This window comes from Drosophila santomea, chromosome 2R, assembly GCF_016746245.2.
Source record: "Drosophila santomea strain STO CAGO 1482 chromosome 2R, Prin_Dsan_1.1, whole genome shotgun sequence".
NCBI classification, from domain to species: Eukaryota; Metazoa; Arthropoda; class Insecta; order Diptera; family Drosophilidae; genus Drosophila; species Drosophila santomea.
In genome coordinates this window covers 11,684,630-11,707,356 of record NC_053017.2, presented here as the reverse complement: position 1 = coordinate 11,707,356, position 22,727 = coordinate 11,684,630, and the positions used below count along the sequence as shown (strand labels likewise).

Sequence of the window (22,727 nt, the reverse complement as noted above, 5' to 3'; positions counted from 1 at the left end):
GCTTCGTGCTTCAGCTTCGGCTATGCATTCGTGTGCCTGTGCCGTTTCCATGCCGTTCCGCCTCGAGGAGTTCGCCTGAGTTGACGGCTTCTGGTGGCCGCCAGTTGTTGTTTTGGCAGCGTGCTGTTTGGTCGACGGGTTACAGCGCCTTCTCTCCTCTACCAAAATAAAGAGGCGCCAAATTCACTCAGTTGGCCAATATCACACGCAACGCAACGAGCACGAAAGTGTTTGCCAAACCATATAGACTGCATATAATATTGTAAATACGAGTATATCTTATGTATATATAGGCGGAACTCGCTCAGTGGCTAAAGCAAACATTCCGTGCCTCCGATCCGGAGAATATCAATCGATCGCGTCGGTAGAAAGAGTGAGCGAGCAGGAACAGGAAGAGCCGGCTGTTGGCTTCACTCTTCGCATCCTCACCCTCGTCGAACGAACACCCCTTGATTTTTGGTGTCGCGTGTGCTGCAGTACTACACTACTACAAACTACAAAACATACGAATACAAACTGACGCCAGGTGTGCTAAATACATAGTTCTGAGTGCCTTGGACTTGGCCGATTCTTCAGATATTTTGGTACCCCATCGGTTTTTGTTTTGCTGCATTCATTCGCAATCGAAAAGTCCCTTTTGAAAGCAAATCCGCAACAGCTGTCACTCCGAAAATTGCCAAATGCCTCTTCATCGGATCATTGGAAACGCGTAGTTCAGTGTAAATCGGCATATAGTTCAGTTTTATTTGTGAAAACTACAACCACAGTTGCGAAAATGTCTGCGATCAACAGTCGTAACCAGAAAATGGAACAACAGGTAAACAAAATACTCAATTTTTAAAGTTTTACTAAGATCTATCCTAGCTGTGACTCTTGGTTGATTAAGAATGTGTAAAAAGTGGATATACCCATTTAAAAAACTTGCAATACTTGGGCGGAATCATTTAAACAATTGTCATAGGCGCAGTTGTGTTTATTAGCTTTCCTTTTACCCACAAAGTGGTTTAATATTATTATAACAAAACCCATCTGTAGTTACGACTGCTATTAAAGTTTGGCTTTAGCTGAATTCTTAAAGAACTTTTTTCATTTGACCATGAATCAAGGCAAGTTAGCGCTGCCCTTTTAACTCTTCCTACCCGACGAATCCTGAATGTGGTCTAGAAACAGGAAAATCCTCTCCTTTCTTGCGAAATGTGGGCAGCCCCGAGCCATCAGCACCATCCAAGAGGGGGCCATCAGCCGGCATTGTCCGAAATTGTTCAGTTTTTGCCCTCAAAGCTGACCACTCCAAATGAGCCAACTTTTGAGGAAAAAAAAAAACTTGAAACACCCAAGTGGCTTAACGCCCTTACCAATTGGTTTTGTTGTGCCCGATTTCTCGTGGCCAGGTGTTCGTCCGTTGTCCTGGCAACGGCGTCCAAATAAATCGAAACGAAGCTCCGGTGGTGCAAGTGCTGCAGTCCGATTCGATTGTCATTGGCCCTAATTATGTTGGGTGGCACGGAACTACTGCCAACAGCAAACCGCCCCACCAAAAGCACCCTCCTTCACCCACTCCATCATAAATTGGCTGCCAAGTGCTGGAGGCTCTGGGTCCTTCGAGTTGTTTCGATTTCGTGCCGCGATGGCTTATAAAACATTGAGCAGCCATTGACAGCTTTCGTGAATGGAAGGACATTATGAAAACATTATGCCAAGTCATTTCAGCTGCAAATGAAATAGCTTGAAACAAATTGTCCTTACTCGATAATAAAAAGTAGCTATAGCAGCGGATTTCATTTTGATTGAATTTAAATTTGAATTAAAATTCCTTTGAAACACCAAATTCCCTGATTACCATTTCAAAGGAGCTTTGAATAGTGTTTGCTTTATTAATTTCATTTTCAAATGCCAGAATAAATATGATAAATATTCACTTGCTGCGGCAAGCTTATTTGCTTTGAACGTGTTAGCATACAACATTAATCCTTCTTCACAATTATGTTGGGTCACTTTCTCGAGCTAAAGCACAGAAATTTATTTCCGCCATAAAAAAAAGAATGTAGCACAAAAAAAAGGAGAGTTCTGGAGCCAATTTACACTTGGCATAAATCAACCGGAAGATATATGGCAGTCAACTCATAAAGTGGTCGCTAAATGTACACAAAGGATTAATAAAGTCTTCGGCCTGGACACTCGCTAACTCACAATGTAGTAGCCTTTCTTTGGTTGGTGTCCTGCGTCACTATGGGTAACTACACACACATACACGCACACACACAAGTCCAGGCAGACAGGATACAATAGTATCCCTACGGGGACACAGACAGACAGCCAACTAGAAATATACACAATACCAAGGTTTGGTATTGTTTTCGTGTTGCCATCACCCATGGAATACCATTAACCGAGGGCACAAAATCGATTCCCGCCTGGTGACGAGTACTTCAGCTCTGCAAGGAACTGAGCCACAGGATAATGTCCAGTAATAAGTCACTACTGCCACATATGAATATAATATTTGCTTTCCGCAAATCGCCTTAGCTTTTCCTCACGCAAACCGTAAAAAGGAACATTTTGGCCAACAAAAGGATATGACGCACTGCCTTTTTCTAATAAGTTACATGCGTACATTAGGGTGAACCTTTAACGCTTTAAGCACAATATGAACTGACTACGGTATAATTCAAACAAAAAAGGAACCATTCGAACCATTCATACTTCAAACTGAAAGGAACATTACGAACAAGGTCCACCCTGATATATTAGCTTTGCTTCACTTAGCTTTACGGCTTTTGCTCTTTGTTTCGAACCTGTAATTTGCGTTCTGTTGCTTCAAGACCGAGGTTCTTGACCCAATGAGAGTAAAATGCCTGCCAAAACGAAACCGAATTTTCGAAACTTTTCGTCTGGCAGCCAAAGTCACAGGTTTAATATTTAATAAGGATACGACAAGGTATTAAATGTGCACTAGAAGCTGTCATTATGAACTGATTGATTGCTTCGGCAAGAGCTGTTTTATTTGACTTTTGTCTCAAATGACCTGGCATTGGTAAAATAAAACTAATAAACGCAACTATTTGATGAACAATTTTCTGGAAATATTCCATGGTTGACCACAGATAATCTAAAAAAAGGAAACCCCAATTAAACTCACTTCAATCAAGGCAAAAATTATATTGAAAGCGGAAAATCCCTAACGATGTTCAAAGCAAATTCCAAGATGAAAAAGACCATGCATTGAAAAGAGTTAAAGCCAAGGGGGAAGCAGAATCACTCAAGTTACCTAAAGAGCGATTCATTTTCAATTAAAGCCAACAAATTTTGACACATACACTAATAGCTGGCAATAAATTGCAGGATGAAAGCTTTCGTAGCTGTGCTGAAATATCTTTTCAACAGCTCGTATTTCAGTTTATGTCCCTGCCATTTTCATTTGGCAAAAACTGCAGTTGGCAGTTGCCAGTTGCCAGCTTAGTGGACAAGCTGCAAACTCCAATTTGTTTCCCGTTTGGGAGTTTAAACTTTTCGTTGCCGAAGGAAGGACATCACTCAAAAGCTGGAAAATATTACGCACAGAAATTGTGGAACATTTTCGGATTTTCAGACACGGGAACATTAAATTACAAAAAAAATGAGGCTTACAAATAAAGAACATTCCTTACGTATACACATCTGTGGTTTGTGTCAGTGAAAATATTATGATGCGCCATAAAATAAGGAAACAAATTATATTTTTGTGTAAAAGTGACACCATCCCAAATGCAAAATTATGTGACATTTTCGTACAGCCCTTAAATTAGCAGCTTGGGAATGTTTCGTCGTCCTTGCAGGACCTCATTTCCATTGCAGATTCCATTAACTGCAATTTGCTGGTGATTCGCACCCGAGGCAACTGCATCCGTAGGCGGCAAACTTGATTCAATTTATCAGACACAAAGTTTCGGCATCACCATCAGCCACTCTGGCCGCAGTTCCGCCATATGCAGGATTCGAGGAGCAGCATCCTGCATTTTGCAAATTAATTACATCCACGGGAGAACTGAAAACTTTCGGCACACGAGTTTTGCCACCTAAGTGCAGCGGTTTTTGCCGATTTTCCAGGAAAAACAAATGTATTTCATTTCGTAAATAAATACATTTATTTTAGTTGGCAAACTTGCGGCTGCTCCCTTTTTAATACATATTTTACAAATATATAGCTATCAATCAGTGAGCTGACAGATATATTAAACAAATATAAATGTAAGCGTCGGAAATAACTGTAATTAATTAAAGACAGAATCCTGAATGTGCACGGATAAACATTTAAAACCCAATGAAGTTAAACGTTGTATGTTTTATTTAACAAAATCACACACTTTAAGTACGATTAAATTTAAGCAACTGCTTAAATTCGGTTTATTTTATCTGTGTATGGAAAAATGACCAATTAAATTGAAATGTCTTTAATCGCCTTTTACTCAGTGGTTGTGTATTGCGGTCCGCTGTCACACGTGTGGCTTGATGTGGTTTGCTGCGGTTTGCTGCAGTTTGATGCGGCTTGCTGCGGCTGCTGCAGCGGAAACTGCAGCTGACAGTTTGCAGAGCTCACGTCACTGATTAAGTGGTCGGGTGGTCTGTGGTTTATTCTCTCCCAGGCGCAATTCATGGGGTATAATTATATAGCCCACATCCTTCAACTCCCATTAAAAAGGCAATTAGTCCTTATCCCGGGATTAACTTTCAGTCCAAACATGATGTGCTCCTAATTCTGTGCTCAACACTCGCCAAATTGTTTATTTTGCCGCCTGATTTAATATTAATGCAAATTCAGTTTGCCAACAACAGTGCGGCGATTATGTGCACTTGTTATACCCGTTACTCGTAGAGTAAAAGGGTATACTAGATTCGTTGAAAAGTATGTAACAGGCAGAAGGAAGCGTTTCCGACCATATAAAGTATATATATTCTTGATCAGGATCAATAGCCGAGTCGATTTGGCCATGTCCGTCTGTCCGTCCGTCTGTCCGTCTGTCCGTCTGTCCGTCTGTCCGTCCGTCCGTCCGTCTGTCCGTCTGTCCGTCTGTCTGTCCGTATGAACGTCGAGATCTCAGGAACTACAAAAGCTAGAAAGTTGAGACTAGGCATACAGACTCCAGGGACATAGACGCAGCGCAAGTTTGTCGAATCATGCTGCCACGCCCACTCTAACGCCCACAAACCGCACAAAACTGCCACGCCCACACTTTTGAAAAATGTTTAAATATTTTTTCATTTCTGTATTGGTCTTGTAAATTTCTATCGATTTGTTAAAAAACTTTTTGCCACGCCCACTCTAACGCCCACAAACCGCCCAAAGCTGCCACGCCCACAGTTTTGAAAAATGTTTTGATATTTTTTCATTTTTGTATCAGTTTTGTAAATTTCTATCGACTTGCAAGAAAACTTTTTGCCACGCCCACTCTAACGCCCACAATCCGCCAAAAACTGTCAGTGTTGAAGACTCTCCTTCGCACTTTCACTAGCTGAGTAACGGGTATCAGATAGTCGAGGAACTCGACTATAGCGTTCTTTCTTGTCTTTTTCAATTGAAAACTAATTAGGCCATTTATCTGGTCGGCTAATTAAAATTCATAAAGGTGTGGAAAAACCACAGCGATTGGTAAAATCCAGTAATGGCATTTTGAAATGAACGAAATGAAATGAAAACGGCACTCGAAAGCGGAGTACGGAATTAAAAGCAACTGAAGGATACGTTAATACAAATGGCTTATTTAATAACGTTCACTGGGGACGAGCGGAAATCGTTGACTTTACTTTGCTTTATTACGAAATCTTGTCTCTCCAACTGGCAATGTCCTTGCTGGAATGTCCTTTATATTCAGAACATTCAGGTGGGTGAGGATAGTGAAAAGCAAGGAGCAGCATTTGGTGGCCTTTCCATTCGCCATTCACTCAACTGAGATTTTCCTTGCCGCTTTTCTTCTCGACGCATAAAACGAAAATGACGGAATGGACCTTAATAGTCAGATTATTCCTTGTTGCCATCTTGCACAAGTCGCAAGATTTATGACACTTGCTTTTTGCCACTTTTTGCCACTTTTTTCCTGGAGATTTGATCATATTCAACTGTTGCAAGAGAAACTGCTGCAAGCACAATTGAGTCAGCCACTTCAATTTGAATTTAAATCAGACATTTAAAGTCGCAAGACGAGACCGGGAAGGGCAAATCCAATTACTCTGGCACTTTTGCTGTTTGGTCATGTTGCGATGACTTTTGTAATATTTATGGCAATTTCGAATTTCCACATTGCCAGTCAGGGGACAGCCCTCTGGGCAAATATTGTTTGCAGCTGTCATCAGCAAATACCAGTGTTTATTCAATTCGATTTGCGTTTATTTTGCAAATTAATTTGCTGGCTTTAGGGTAACTACTTGAGCTGCCCTCGTTGTGTTGAGTGTCCTTTGCCTTAGCATTTCGCCAAACAAGTGGACAGCCAACGGAGTTGTAAGCTAATTAAATGTTCATCATACGCCCCGTTGGCCGGCGGCAATGTTAAACACCGGCAGTCAAAGCACCACTGCTGTCCCTCATTAGAAATTTAATTAAAAGCAGCGCGGAAAAATCATATAAAAATGCTGTTTTCTGTTTTCATTTGGGTAATGAATTTCCACTTTGAGTGCCCACTTTAGTTTCCGGTTTAGGGGTTAAATGAGATAAATTAAATCCGTTTATAAAACTGTTTATTGATTTAAGAATAAACAGCGTTTGTTTAATTGCGTTCGCTCGGGCAAAAAAGATACTAGCAATTTCATTAACATTTCACCAATAATATAATTGCATATATTCCAAAATATTTAAATATTTTCACACTGTTTACAATTAAATGATATTTTGCATATTGAGCTGGTAAATACAAACTAAATAAATACATAAAAGTACTATTTTCTTCGAACTAAACACAATGTGAATGCAAATAAAATGTTATTATTTTGCGACATCTAAATCCCCAACTATGATTTACTTCTTAAATCAACCCGTTTTGTGCTCGAATCGTGGCTGGAACTATAAAGTCAAGGCACCCATGAAACATTTATTGCTGTCCACTTTTCGACGCTAGTAGTGAGAATGTTAAATAAAATGCCGGACGCCTGGCGTTTTCCCTTCGGGCAATTGCAAGCCTTGTAAATGGCAGTAAACGCGCCACATAAAAGCGGAAAATCATCGAACGACTGCGGAACCGGACTGTCCCGTCCGTTTTGAATCTCTTGTGGCTTTCCGGCTTTTTGCCACTGGCTGGCCAGGATTGCTTATCCGCTGTATTCGGCTTTAAGCTTTGCTTAATTACAATTTCAGCGCCATTTTTTAGCGCCGGTTCTCCGGAGATTTGTGCGTTTCGAATCCGTGGCAAACTGGCTGTCGACATCCGTAATGGGTCTCCCCTGAGTTGCTGCTGAAAAGGCTGCAAAAACACTGTATTTACTTTATAATTTTCAACAAAAAGAAATAAACAATCATGTATTTATGTAGTGTTGCCTTTCCGGCCAGCAACTTTTGATTGCCCCTGGAAGTGTGCCACAATTAATTCGCCCAAAGTGCTTCATCTTTGCCCCGCCGGGCGGAATTGTGTGGCAACTCATTTTCCAGGCCTCCCCGCTTGTTTTGCGGCATGCCTCTGTCGTTTTGATTTTGATTGTTTGCCGGGTCTAACCGAGTTGACCCCACCACATCACCACCACCAACACCCCCTCTACTGGCGGCTAATTGAGGTTAACCTTAAAGCGCCTGAAATTGAGAACTTAGTGCCGCCTTGACCAACTCTATGCCAAATTACCCCAAACCTTCCCCAGTTCGGGCACAATTCCCTGGAATAATTAGTGGTAATGCGGTTAGATGAATTGCTGAACAGAATTAGGTTTCATTTGTCCATTGGTAAGCCTAATCACAGCGCAAAGTATCTTGTTAAGATAGTTAGATGGCACAATTCCAGACTTATTTAGGAGACATTGAATGCCATTGATTATAAGTTCCCGACATTCATATTCATTTGCATAAAGTAATTCAAATGAGGCACCGATTGCGATGAGAAATCAATTCCTTAGAAGCCATTAAACACAGTGATGGTGAAGGGTCTTTCCAATGACTCAAGTCTGTCATAAAATAGGAATGAATAATTGAAGGTTTTTACGGAAAAGTGGAGAACTGTGGTCAAGGCGAGTCCTCAACTTTCACCTTAATTACACGTACCGCCAGTGGAAGGCCAAAACTCAAACAAAGGCACTATCATTGAAATTGGAACGCGGTCGGTCTGTCAAGTCGGAAAAATCGAACGTACCACATGCGTGATTGGTGTGTGTGTGTGGGCTAGGAAGTTACTTAGTTAGTTCCATACAAGGAACCCAATGGAATGGGGCACTCGTCCTGCCGTTTGCTGCCTTTTCCAGTTGGCAGCGACAAGGCAACGTCCTCGTCACTCATTCGCCCATTCATTCATCCATACGCTCACCGGGCCATTGAGGCATGTCCGCGTTCAGGTTGGATTAGCTCGATTATCGTGGCGTTCCTCATGGGGCACCACTCCGCCTCTCCGCCACCCACCTCCATTACTCCCATTGGCTTAGTTCTTTGACGAGCTTTGGCGCTTTGATTGCATGGGTGTGCCCCTTAGCTTTCACTAGGAAAAGAAATTGTTTGCTTTAAAAATATCTGCCTCTATGATTTTCCTTTCCAAACCGTGCTTTTAAACAAGTTGTTAAAGACTTTGGAGGCACCAAGTCGAGGTGTAATTTTTGAAATCAAAGTCACGTATTGGTGATTTCTTTTCATTGTTTTTGCGGGCCTACAACTCCTGTCACTCTTCTCTGAATTGATTTCTGCGTAATCCACTTTAGCCCCCTTTCAACTGCGACACTGACTGGATGGGTGTGTTTTTTATCGATTGAGTGGGACATTTGCTCCCTTTTTGCGCCGCTTTTTATTTGTTTGTTTTGACACTGAACCACAAACGCATCGAGAGCCGTTGGCAACAGAAAGCCCCTTGTCAGGTTGCAACAACTCAACGTTCCACGTGTCGTATGCGCGAATGCAACTCAATCAATACCCTTTGCACATTGTTTTTGCCTCTGAAAAGAGGTCTAATCTCCTTTTTTATGCACTTGCCGCTGACAACAACTTATGTATTTCTGTGTATGGCAGGTGCACAAAAGAAAATACAGATTTCCCTATCAGCATTAATGATTGCCAGTGACAAATGACAAATCTATTGTCCGATTGACCCAGCTATTAATTCAGCTTCAAGGTGAGCAGATTGATTCGGATAAGACATAATAAATGGATAAAGCAATTTGTAACACAGAAAAGCTGGAGAATTAATTGGTGTGTATAATTAACGTTCGGCATTTGCAAAATATATATGTGTATATATGGAAAGCTTGACGTCCCAGTCGTAACTAAATCCCTTAATGACATTTGCATATTTTAATCGAATTGCGACATTCCTCAGAAGATGGAATTACATTGAACGTGAAGGTCTGCAGCTCGCTCATCCATCAAGGACGATGGGAAACTATTCAAAAATGAGATATTGATTGCACACACAAAAAACGGATTGTGGCGCATTGTTATCGCCTTCTCGTCACTCATATCATCGTCTTTATAAGGTGGAAGAAATGCTCAAATGGAATTGCATATCGAATTCCGCTTTGAATATAAGCGGAAGGCATTCGGTTGCACAGGAATGATGTGAAGGCAGCGAGCCAAAGTCGAGGAAAAGTCATGCAACTTGGCATTGCAGCTGCCACAACAGCAATAGTTGCATGTTGCAGCAGCAACTTTTTCGAGCAGTTTTTTATTGACAAAACTTTGCCGGAGTGACGTTCAGTGTGCCAAGGCAACGACATCCTTGTGTGAGTTTGTTATCCTGCGTCCATGCTTGCATACTAAGGCAACTAAGGCGAAGCTAAACTGTTCGTGCGTGCGGACAACTAATTCTGAGCAACCGCTCATCCTTGAGGCCATCAATCAAGTTTAAATAAAATCGTTGCATGATTTATGTGTCAGTTGAGTTGCTTGGAAAGTGTGAAAACGGGCTACTATCTCAACTGCAGCATGTCAAGGAGATAACTTAAAGGACATATAAGTTATTCACTTTAAATTGCAGCCTAATAAGTTGAAGTGCACCTAATTAGCAGTAGCATGTTGTCTGTTTGTCACTTGATGCAATTAAAATAATTACTGTCTGCTTAAGAGTGTCGTCACTTGATAAATGCCATAGCCACTTTCAAGGATGCGCAATCAGGACTCTGGCTTGCAGATAAAAGGGAAACTTTTCCTACTCAAGGCAGCGGACGCCACTAAGTAGGCTACAATTTTGCACTCATGTTTCGCCCGCCCCAAAAGAAAAAGCGGAAATGCAGCATCTGAATGTGCTCTTTTCTCCATCGCTGGCTTGATTTTGCCCTGTTTACTTAAATACCGACTGTCGGCTTACTCGGCTGCCGCGCTAATCAAATAACAATTAGGAGCAGCCAGTTAAATCTCTGGCCAGTTGCTGCCAGGACGCACAATGACTTATCATAATTGCAAGTGAATTAGCAAATCCCTCCGGCGGGGCCCACTCTCACTCCCTTGCCATGAATATTCAATTCGACGACAGACCTTATTCATTGCCATATTGAATGTGTTCAATATGTGCTGAAAATGGTGCACAATGTTCCGCCTCATCTCCTTCCGCCGCCGGGAACTTCCTCATTGCCTTGGTTGGCTCGTTGATGGCCTTATCCGTCCGGTGCCGCCGGACTTGGTAAGTTTCCCCGTACTCACATTCGCATTCGGATTGCCATTTCCCAGTTACCGCAATCAGTGGCGCACACAGACCATTTATATTGAAAGTTTCCAATTGGCTGGAAAATGCCACAGAAGATTTTCACAATCCCCCACATTCTGCCCGTCTTCGCTAACGTTATTTCGGTTTACTGTCGAAAAAGGGCGAATTTCTTCGGCTAAATTACAAAAGGAAGCAATATGTATAAATTCAGACCAAAGCCGATTAAGTTGGGAAGGTTGGACAACATTCAATGCACGTGGTTTCACAAATGGAAGTATACAACTTTTATGAAATAATCAACAAAAGAATTTCGATTGAACAAATTGGATTAAGTGACTACAACTTTAAAGAACTATTAGTATATTTCAGTTGCCACAGGGATTTATATGTTAATAATATACCTAAAGAATGTTTATTCCCCACATCGTATTTATCTTGAGCTACTGCACCGCAAAGTCTGCCGCCATTTGTCACACACTTTTCGCAGCAACTTTGTTGATATTCAGCACAGTTTTGTCACCTTCAGGAACTCGGCTCTTTTATCCAAAGGATTTCTGCCACGACTTTACCGCACACAAAAACTTTAGCCCCACAAAATGATCCCAAAAAACGACATATTTTGTATGCAACAGGAATATCTTAAGTCCAGATTTGGCAGTCAGTTTTGGGAAAGCAAATTTATCTAGCCAAAGAGGCAAAACAGAAGAAAAGTAATATCTCGTAAGTAGCAAATAAATATGTGCGGTGGATGTCAGGAGCAGAAAAAAGGAGAGATTCATGTGCGGCCAGAGGATTACCATATTGAACCAGGGAAATACAAACGAAAACCGAAGAACGACTGGCAATATACCACGAACTTAACTGGGGAATCGAGCAGGATGTGCTCGTCCTGCGTATGTATTATTTCCCAGGACATGTGCAGATGCAAGGCACGTCTATGTGTGCATGTGGGGGCATTCATTTAATGTGCAAACATTACGAGAGTCCTTAAAATACCACACTTTTTTGGCGTACTTTAAACTTTAAGCGACTGCAGATGCGCGTTCGCCATTCAACCATTTGAAATACGTGGAAGGCCGTTGAAGGTGGGCGTTTTGGTTGGTTGAGTGATGAAACAAAGGACCTGGCAAAAATTTCGGCTGAATGCCTTCGAGATTTTCTGCACTTTTTAAAGGTCTTTCAGCTGCTTCGTGGTCAACATTTTTGTTCCAACAATGGCTTACGACACACTTTCATTAATTAAAATTTCTTCTTTTCGGCTACTTTATGCAACTTAAGCTTATTTCAATTAAGATTCAAACTTTGTGAACTGCGTCGAATAAAGCAGGAAAAACTATTGAATCGCTGAAAAGTTGCATTGCGTTGGGATTTCTCAGCGGGCCATCATATTTTTTTGCATTAAAAACATTTTTGTAACTAGTTGCAGCTGTGTGCAATGGATGAACCAAAACTTTTTCAATTTATGCATTTTGATTCCCATATTTATTCGCATTTTTCTACTCACAGCGTGAGCATCACTTGAGTACACACATTCGGTGTAGAAATATGATTTTAGATATTTTATTTCTATCCCTCCAGAGAAATTGAATACATTTTTTATCCCTACTCGTTACCTGTATGTTCACAGCCGCAACTTTAAATTAAGGGAGGAGGGTGGAGTTTGTACGGAGTTAACAATGCGTATCGTAATTGGAAAATGAGGTTTTTAGTAAATTGGTAATTTCCAGGGAAATTTTCCTTCTTCCTTAGTATTTCATAAGCGAGTACGCTCCTTTCGGTCTTTAAATGGTTATGGTACGTTGTATTATTCAAGATTAGTGGCCTCGTTTAAGTGAATTATTCGCAGTATTCATTATGAACGCCATGTGGGTGAAGGGTAAAGGCAAAGACCAGGTTCATTAATATTTGGATTGCCAGCACCTTTGGCTTTCTACACCCGCCTTATTCCACCTTCAAAGGTTGTGGAAACAGCCATCGGCCAGATAAAGGGGAATCTATAAATGCACTGAGAATAATTATGACATGATCCTGAAAATTTAATACTAAAAAAGAATTGTAAATGTAATGTTTACCTTACACAAACATTTAAATATTAAAAAGTAATTCTTAACATCTTAATTTGATAAATAGGCATTTCTAGTGTACGCCTGATTTGCTTTCATAAGGTATTCGCATTCGTATTCATATTCCCGTGGCAACAATAGCCATGCAACCAATTCACTCTTCGCCACCTGCCAACTCTTTGTGTTTGCCCCGTGCAAACAATTCTCGCCGAGGACTCGCCAGGGAATGCGGTACATGTGTGCACATGTAGATCCTGGGAATCGGGAGCCAGTGGGGCTCAGTGGAACAGCGGGTGTGGGGGCTCCAGGCGGGCGAGCACATGCCACAGTGGCATCTGATTTGACCCTTCCACGGGGAGCGGGCTCCCGGCTGTTTGCTCAATGTCCCGATGCAGGTGCAGGAGCGTGAACAGGAGCTGCCCATGGGGACAGGAGGGGACGCAAGGACGAGGACTGGGGCATCTGGCACGGTGCCTTGGCACTAACGAGTGAAGTCATGGACTTTCCGCCTGTCAGCCGGCTCTTCTCCATGGACACATACACGGCGACGTTCCGACACCCACAAATATGTAGAACAAAGGATGAGAGGCGCCGCGGGATGTGTTACTTTGACTTCACGTCACAGTGACTTGGGCCCCGTGTACCCTGGTCGGAAAACGTAAAAAATGCTTAGTAAGTTCGTTATTAAATGAATTTACAGACTGGCAGGTACAATCAAATTACCTCTTACAATAGGGTAAAGTATATCAAGTTAATGGGTTTGATAGAACACATATTAAACAGTTCATATAATATCAAAGTAACCATTGATCATCAAAAAGCGGTCTTAACAGACTATAATATTCACTTACAATATTCACATTATTTTTTGTAAATAAACTTTTTATAGAAATGGTATTCAGTTCAATGTGGCAGCGCTGGCTTCGCGATTGTTTTCTAATCCTTTTCACATGTTCAGTACTTGCCCCTTGTCACATTTCATTGCATACTTCCAGGCGCCCACCCACACACACACATGCAGCAGTCAATGTCGTTTGTTGTTTGTTTTTGGCTTTTGTTGATATTCTTGTTATTGTTCGGAATTCCCCAACAAAAGAGGCAGGCAAAGGGGGAATTACTGTAGAAATGTAACTAATTTGCGCCCGAGGATCTCATGCGTCTCGAATGGTCCTTGGGAGAATTCGTCGAGAGTTAACAACTTTGTAGCCAAGGAATTTACACTTGTCAGGTCCCCAAAGACGGAAATCAAAGTGCTTGCCAACAGCATCGAGCCAAAGAGAAGATGAAATATGTGCCAGGAGGCCAAAAGGACGAAGGCAAGCCAGGACGCAGCAATTTTCTTGTTTCCATTTGCTGCTTTTCCTGCGGTTTTCCAACGTGCAGATCCACAGGATACAGCTCGTAATCCTCGGATGCCAATTGGCTACGTGCAAACATCGAAGATAGGAGCCTAGAGATAAATATACATACAATCTAACCAAAAAAGTATGTAATTTACACGAGTTTCTTAGCAAATAACTGGGATGGAAACATACGCAGACTTAAACACATTCCTTAATAGAAAAAACGTTTTCTATGGATTTTCTCTGGGTGTATAGGAATCCTCAAAAGCCGCTTCGTAAATTGAACCCAGGATTTTTCTTTGCTTTCGTTCTAAATCCTAATGACTCAATGGAATTAATTTGCTTTCCATCCAAGCCGGAAATCGAGTTCACCTGACCTCAAACGCATCAAGAGTAGAGGAAAAAGGACTCATTAAATTTATATTACATCCTTACATTGAGGAGCATGTTCAGCCATGTGTTAATCTATTTGCGAAATACACACAAGGTGAAACATTCATGAGTGCGCCAAATGAATGTCGAATACCATTCTAAAGTTGAACAGTTTGCCGAACTTTTACCGGCGGAAGTTGGCCATCACATAATTTTAGATGCAATTTTATTTGCAGCCACAACTTTGTTTCAATTTCATCGTGTGTTGCCATAGATATGCTACTCAAAATTTATTTATTAAATTTCACACACTGCATTTTTAGCTTTCTTTGGGATATGAGAAATAACTAACCGCAATTAGTTTGACTTTTTGTGAACAAACTGCTGTTGGAAACTTTTATGGCCAAGCGTTTTGCTGCACATAGCCAAATCCATAAACCAATGACCGCAAGAGCTCTCTATCCCAGTTTGGTAACACATTTAAGTAAAGACACCCACAGCCACATTCACAAGTCCAAGTCCTCCACTTTCGTATGGCGGTGTCTCCATTGTGAGGGAACAATGCGAACATGATACGCCCGACATGGTCATGGCTTATGGCTTAATGAAGCGAGCACGTAAATGAATGTCAATATGGCCAAAACCAAAACCAACAAGGGCAGCTGGAGCAACAAATAACCGGATGGAGATGACGGACATGGTGGGCGGTCAAAGGAGCAGGCGAACCGATGTTGATGCCCCTTGTAATAGTTGCCACGCAGCTTTGACACCATCCCGTACACTTCGGGGGCTAATGGCCGGATCGTGGAGACAGCCAGGCTATAGCTATTCCCTGTGGGCCAGTCTGAAAATGGATGAACATTTTTCCAGCCCATCGGTAATTCGATTTGGTGTGCGTGCGTGTGAATTTAGTTGGGCGATAGAGTTCTCTACTTGAGCGCCCCTTGCAAAAACCTATTAGATTCTATTGAAGGTTTGAAAAATTAGAGTGATTTACATTAGCCTGGGAGAATTCTACACTTGGAAAGAAAACTTTTTTCTAAATATATAAACCGCATTTTAGATATTGGAATATTTGGGGATCAGAGTATAATATGTGCAACACTGTATATTAAGTTTCAGTGAACTAAACTGTCAATGGAATAAAGAAGTTGTTTACAAATCAATACTGAATTTAAGTTTTTATTTATATAGGTTGGTTTGTACCCAAAAGTTACAACGAAATTTTGAAATTTTTGCGCATGTTTTTGTTGGCTGTCGGCTTTTTGGCATGCGGAAGCTGACTTAAGCCGCTGTAATACGTGCATATAATCCTTTATGCCAAAACACATCAGCAGCAAGTCCTTGCCAACTTGAGAGCTGGATGATGCTGATGGTCGCTTGAGGAGGGGGAGGGGGATGGGGATTAGGGGGTTGATTTGCTTATCCTGGCTGTTGTGGTATTTGCAAGCAACAAACAAACAAGGGGCGGCGACAACAGAAAAATAAAAACACAATGTTCGTACGGCTTGCTGACGCTCTCAATTTCCTTTCGCTGCGCACGGGGCGTATGAGTAATCATTTTATTACGCGACCCCCAAAATTATGCCACACACCGAATATCAGTTGCCAGCACAGATGTCGACCTCCTATAATGCATGTGTGTGTAAGTGTGTGTGTGTGTGGGTGCTCTTTGTGCTCGTGTCTTTTATTGCGACCGAGACCCCTACATTACGTATACGCAAATTTGCCTGGCCCCAAATTAAAATAAATGCGCTAAGCACGCCCAAAAAGTTGCTGAGAAACATTTGCACATTTTCTCGTTTACTACAGCCGCACACACCCAAAGTCGTATATTATCGTTAATTCAACTTACCGCCTAAAATGCCATTGTGTGCCAAATTGAAAAATAATAAAACCATGTATTAAGCGAAGTATTACAGCTCAAGTATATGAGCTTTAGGGCAAATCTGGGACTGTGCAGTCTTTGCAGTTTGCCTCCGAGTCTAACAGCTGCAAAGATTTATGGCACATAATAATTATACAAAATAGTTAATATTCAACTTGGTTAGCTAAGGAAGACTTCTAAGGCTATAAAAACAAGTTAAATCGAATGCCTTGCATCATGGACTGTCTCATCAGCCAGAAGCGCAACTTTATGCATTCGCTGTTTTATGGTTTTATGGTTTTATAGTTGTTATTTATGTCAAACCGTTAACGAACGAGCTGGTGTTCTACGGTGCTCCACTTTGCGTTTCCAAGTTTTTTGCCCCACCAGCCCACCGGATCTTTCCAAGGCGACGTCACTCGTTTTTTTACCAGCTTCGCATTTCCCCCATCGTTTCCCGTATTCTGTTTAGTACGTGCTCACGGCTTCAGTCTTTTTTCCTGGCAGCCAACTGATTTCGAATTTTCACATAATCGCGTTTTTTGCCATAAAATGAAAAATAAGGGGGACACCTGGTAAACGTGTCACGGAGGATAGTTAGCTTTGAGGCTGCAACTTGGTGCAATCATTGGCCATTCCGAATGTGGTTCTTATTTCAGAAGCACCACCGATTTTCCAGCTAAAGTAGAAATGCAAACACAATGCGATATTCTTAATTGAGCGCAGCGGATGAATTACACGGACGTTGACAAACTTTCACCATGTGAATTGCTCGACTGGGGGTCAGCCACCACATAAGGGGAGATCTGTAGTTTCTGTTAGTTTCTGGTTTGTGGTCTCCGTATGTAGTTATTCCAATCCATGCCATGCCACCCCAACAAAAAACCCAGTACCAATCCCACCCACCGAAGGTGAAGCTTTTGCGCAACACTCGAAATCAAATTCATTTAAACTGGCACCGTTGATGTTGATGTTGATGTGGATGACGATGACGTGGACGCCACCCCAAAGCTTTCGCATCTAAATCCGTAACTGTTTCTGTGAACGAATCCGTATCTGTATCGGTAAGTGCACGAGTTTAGGGCACACGTGCATGAACAGAACGGGTTTGACCGCCGGCCAGACGAGACGGATTTCCCTGCCGCGCCGTAACTTCGATATCGCGGAACCTTATCATCTCGGGCACTCGAAGATGTGGCCACTGCCATAAATCTCGCCCCCGTGATTCCAGTGCTAGGAGCTGCTGATGGTCAGACGCCTAAGCACACACAGCCCATAAACACAGTACCACTTCGTGCGCCGTCGAGGGCAGACATGTCGGTGTCCTGGTCGAAGACTTTCGTGGCTTTCACCGTCGCCTGGCTCAGTGCCCTGTGCCTGCTGCCCGTGGAGACGTTCTGCGACACCTCCTACTACGAGAAGTACTACGCCGCCCGGCGCTATGTGCCCCTCAAGCGGAATGCCCCGCTGCTCTTCAACTTCACCCTAACGCTGCCGGATGCGGATCAACTGGCTTCCTTCGAACGGCCCGCCCTCGTGGGCAATTTGCCAGTTTTGGGAGCCTGGCAAGCCAGGCGCGCCGTGCTTCTCAACCGCACAGCAATCCTCAATGTGTGGAGCGCCTCCGTGGAGATACCGCAGAACAGCAGCGTGGAGTATCGCTACTTTGCCGCCGCCGTTGGCCAGAGTGGAGCCGTGCAGATTCGCCGCTGGGAGTCGCATGTCCTGGCCAGGTCCTTCAATACCACCAAGTTCAGTGGCAATCGCAGCGATGAGTTTGGACTTATTGACAATCAGCGCCAGTTGTCGCGTGGCTGGCTTCAGGACTCGGGCAATATCCTGCAGCTGAAAGTGTTCCGCGAGGCTCTGATTTTGGAGGAGCAACCGGATGTGGGGCAGGAAAAGCTCCGCCTGCGTTTGCAGCCCGTGGATCCAAAGAGCCTGGTGCCCATCCTCAGTTCGTCTCGCGCCAATGTGGAGTTCGTGCGAATGGCGTACGGAGACAGTAAACTCCGGGTGCAGCCGGAGTATGGAGTGCCCTACGCCACCGGCGACATCCTTATGTTCCATGTGAACGTGGAACAGCTGGATCGAGTGGCTTACCTGGTCGAGGTCTATGCCGAACAGCCGGAGGGTGACCTGGTGCGCCTCCTTGGATACTCGCACCTGCTGCACACCGCGTTCTCCGGAACCGAAGGCAAAGTTTCCATCGACCTAATTTCTCCGCTTTGGCAGCGTGTGGTGGGTCAACTGCAAATGGAGTACCTGCACATACGGCCGATGGAGAAGGATGCCTTCGATCTGCGCACGAGTTTCGCCAACTACTGGCGCTCCAATTGGACAGCCCTGGAGATTGGTCATCGGGGATTGGGAAAATCTCTCACGGTCACCACAAATGCGGCACCGCTTATCGAGAACACGGTGGCCACCATGCTGGCCTCCGCCGAAATGGGTGCCGATCTCGTGGAGTTCGATGTGCAGCTGACCAGCGACCTGGTGCCCATCATCAACCATGATTTTTCCATTCGCGTCTGCATTGACTCCAAGACGCCGACGAGCAAGGATGACCTGACCGAGGTGCTGCTAAAAGACATATCCTATGAGCAGCTCAAGGATCTGAAGACGTACCAAATCGTGGGGAACAAGATCGTCGAGTATCCGGCGCACAACAATGTGGAGCCGCCGGAGCAGCGCCTTTTCCCCACCTTGCAGGACTTCTTTGAGCGGGTGAACCTGTCCACCGGATTCGACATCGAGATCAAGTGGCCACAGCTGAAGGCTGATGGACAGTTTGAGAGTGAGCAGACGCTGGACAAGAACCTGTTCGTGGACCGCATCCTGGCGGTGATCCGACAATATGGCTGCGGCCGACTCAATGTGATCAAGAGCTTCGATGCGGACTTGTGCTCCCTGCTGCGCTTCAAGCAGCACATGTACCCCGTGCTCTTTCTCTCCGGCAGCAAGGAGAACCACTTCAACGATCCCCGGACCAGCAACGTGGAGCAGAGCGTCAACTTTGCCCAGGCCTTCGATCTGGGCGGAGTTTCACCCAATGCCGTGTTCGTCAAGGCGGATCCGGGACTAGTACAACGGGCGAAGGCTCAGGTGCCCATCGTCCTGCTCTGGGGCTCGGACCTCAAGGACAGGGAGTCAATCGACTGGTTCCTGCAGCAGGGACCCACTGGAGTCATCTACGACCGACTCGACCTCTGGCTGGGCGCCAACAGGACGAGTGCGTTCGAGTCGGAGCAGGATCTGCCCGGCTTCTTCCAGCACCAGTGCGATCCGGCGCCCAAGGAGCGCGAGGTGAACTCCACCATCGAAAGCATTCTGAGTAACGTTAACTTCCTGTAGTTCCCGATTTCTGTAGAGCCTCAAAACGATATATACCCCATGCAATAAAAGAACTAAAAAGGATGTCTATCGAACCAATATTCAATTATTATGCAAAAGGGAAGGGCGAAATGCTTGATATTATATTATTTATGGATTGGCTTAGCCACGCGAATTTCTTTATTAAATATTAAAAATATGATGCAGTATTTCTGGGCATTACCTCCTTTCCTTCGCTTTGAGAAGCAGATAAAAAACGAAAAGCCATAAAGCTTGGGATATTTCACTTGATTTATATGCGCAATTTCAGCGCAACTTTTGACAGATACGGCATTTGTTTTTCCTGCTGATAAACATGAACGTGAACTTGAAATTTAAATCTTTAATGAAATCATTGCCATCAACATCAGCATCAACCGCTGTCCCACATGTCGTTCCACATCCACTTCCATTTGCATTCGGATTCCCACACTCCCACACCCACCCAGAATCCACTGAGTGGGATGGATAGTACACTGCGGTGGTGCTGATGGATCAGCTTGGTTCTCTCTCTGTTTTGGTTACCCCCTTGGGATGCTGGTCCAATTACCTGCTGAGCGATTTGCATTTTTCCGGAGGGGATTAGGGGTATCCATGCATATGCAAATATTCTGGCATTTATTGCGGTTATTTATCCGCTCCGTGGGTGTAAATTCTGTTCCCGCAATTTGTTGCAACTTGAAACTGGGCCGCCTAATTGGGTATTCAGAAAATCAAAAAATAATTGCCACCATGCCTACAAAACAATTCACTGCCTCTTATCAGCAAGTGCGCTTGTAATCGCAATTATTTGATTTATTATCTTATTACCTTAGGTGGTTCGTAATCTAAGTAATCCTTGAGTGACTTACGATTGGTTCGTTGAGTAAACAATATTTTCGGTTTATCTGCTTGCAGCGCCAGCTGATGGAGGCCTACATCCGGCAGAAGAGAGCCTCGCCGGGAATGGTTCAGGCCAGCGATCTGCAGATCAACCGGCCGATGTCCGGGATGCGCAGCAACAGCCGGGAACTGCACGCCTACGACGGACCCATGCAGTTCATCAGCTCGCCCCAAAATCCGGACCAGATACTCACTAACGGCAGTCCAGGAGGCATTACTCCGGTTGCCGTAAACACGAGCCGCAACCACTCGAACAACATGCGCAGCCTGAGCACCATTAACCAGGAGGGTAAGTGGCCGTACACTCGAAGAAAAGGTATTTACTTTGCTTACTATCAGCTTACGATGGTCTGGGCCAACATATATAATTAGATACTTAGCACCAGCAACTTTAAACTGTTGCTTACTTTTTCTGTATTTAAGCATTTAGTTTGTAGCCATGGTAAATAATATTTATTTATTATTGCCCTTTTCTATTCAGCTGATCTTATAGAGGAGATCTCATCGCACGAGTTGGAGGACGAGGAGAGCAGTCCGGTGACGGTGATTGAGCAGCATCAGCAGTCCGCATCCCACAGCGCCAACTCGACGCAGTCCCAGAAACCACGTGCCCGCCAGCATTCCTTCAGCGACAATCTGGACGAGGATGACTACACCAATCGCAATGTGGCGGGCGCTGCTCCAGTGCGTCCCGCCGGCATGGCCTCGTCGCCGTACAAGGACGCGACACTGGAGGGCAGCAGCAATGGAACGGGGAACGGTACTGGTGGAGAGTCCGAGGGTGATGTCATCGGCAACATCGACCAGTTCGTGATGCAACCAGCGCCACAGGGAGTGCTCTACAAGTGCCGCATCACGCGGGACCGCAAGGGCATGGACCGCGGTCTCTTTCCCATCTACTACTTGCACCTGGAACGCGACTACGGCAAGAAGATATTTCTGCTGGGAGGTGGGCTATTGATATTGATCCTCTAAAGAGCTGTCTAATATTTGACGTGCTTATCAGGTCGCAAACGCAAGAAGAGCAAGACATCCAACTACATTGTCAGCTGCGATCCCACGGATTTGTCCCGCAATGCCGATGGCTTCTGCGGCAAACTCCGCTCCAATGTCTTTGGCACATCCTTCACGGTCTTTGACAACGGCAACAAGGAGAGCACAGAGAGTCCTAGACTGGACCTGGCCGTTATTATTTATGTAAGTTCACAAAGGCACTCCCAAAGGATAACCATCTCAATGTATAACTTATACACAGGACACGAACATCTTGGGATTCAAGGGACCGCGCAACATGACTGTTATACTGCCGGGCATGACTGAGGACGATCAGCGTGTCAAGATCAGTTCGGCGGATCCCAAACAGCAAGGCATCCTCGACCTGTGGAAAATGAAGGTAATATGCTTATATTATACTAATAATATAATAACATCTACTAATTTGTTGTATTTTATAGAACATGGATAATATTGTGGAGCTGCACAATAAGACGCCAGTGTGGAACGACGAAACCCAATCGTATGTGCTCAACTTTCATGGACGCGTCACCCAGGCGTCGGTGAAGAACTTTCAGTTGGTCCACGACTCCGATCCGGAGTATATTGTGATGCAGTTCGGCCGCACCTCGGAGGACGTCTTCACCATGGACTATCGCTATCCCCTGTGCGCCATGCAGGCCTTTGCCATAGCACTCAGCAGTTTCGATGGCAAAATAGCCTGCGAGTGAGGAGCTGGCTTGGATCCTCGGGTTGGCCCGTTGCCTTATGTACAGCTGATTATCTGGAGTGCGGATGAAGTCACTCCGGGCGGATCATTGTTGAAAATATTATCGGAAATCTAGTCACTCGAAGTCGGGTTTGGTAGAACATCGTTGAAATGAGTAATGTAGTAGCTATCATTGTATAACGTATAGTCAGAATGTGCTCACCGATTTTATAAGAAATTATTTAGGACAGGTCCTAGAACTTTGTAAATCTTAATGTGCCCCTCTAACGATAAGTTCACTTGTAAGCGAATCAAAGTAAATGTCATTTAAAGTAA

The 22,727-nt window shown here is 44.0% G+C and overlaps 2 protein-coding genes across 2 annotated transcripts; both read left to right on the top strand.

Moving 5' to 3' along the window:
- The first annotated feature begins 115 nt into the window (after positions 1-115).
- On the top strand, positions 116-22,727 carry LOC120445047 (protein king tubby). The gene is made up of 6 exons (XM_039625162.2): positions 116-817; positions 20,705-20,978; positions 21,171-21,638; positions 21,696-21,886; positions 21,945-22,082; positions 22,144-22,727. Exons 1-6 carry the CDS (start codon positions 776-778, stop codon positions 22,411-22,413), a joined length of 1,383 nt encoding a protein of 460 aa, XP_039481096.1. The 5' UTR covers positions 116-775; the 3' UTR covers positions 22,414-22,727.
- Positions 17,536-19,852, top strand: LOC120445027 (glycerophosphocholine phosphodiesterase GPCPD1). Its single transcript, XM_039625102.2, has one exon. The coding sequence runs from the start codon at positions 17,750-17,752 to the stop codon at positions 19,787-19,789; it is 2,040 nt and encodes a 679-aa protein (XP_039481036.1). The 5' UTR covers positions 17,536-17,749; the 3' UTR covers positions 19,790-19,852.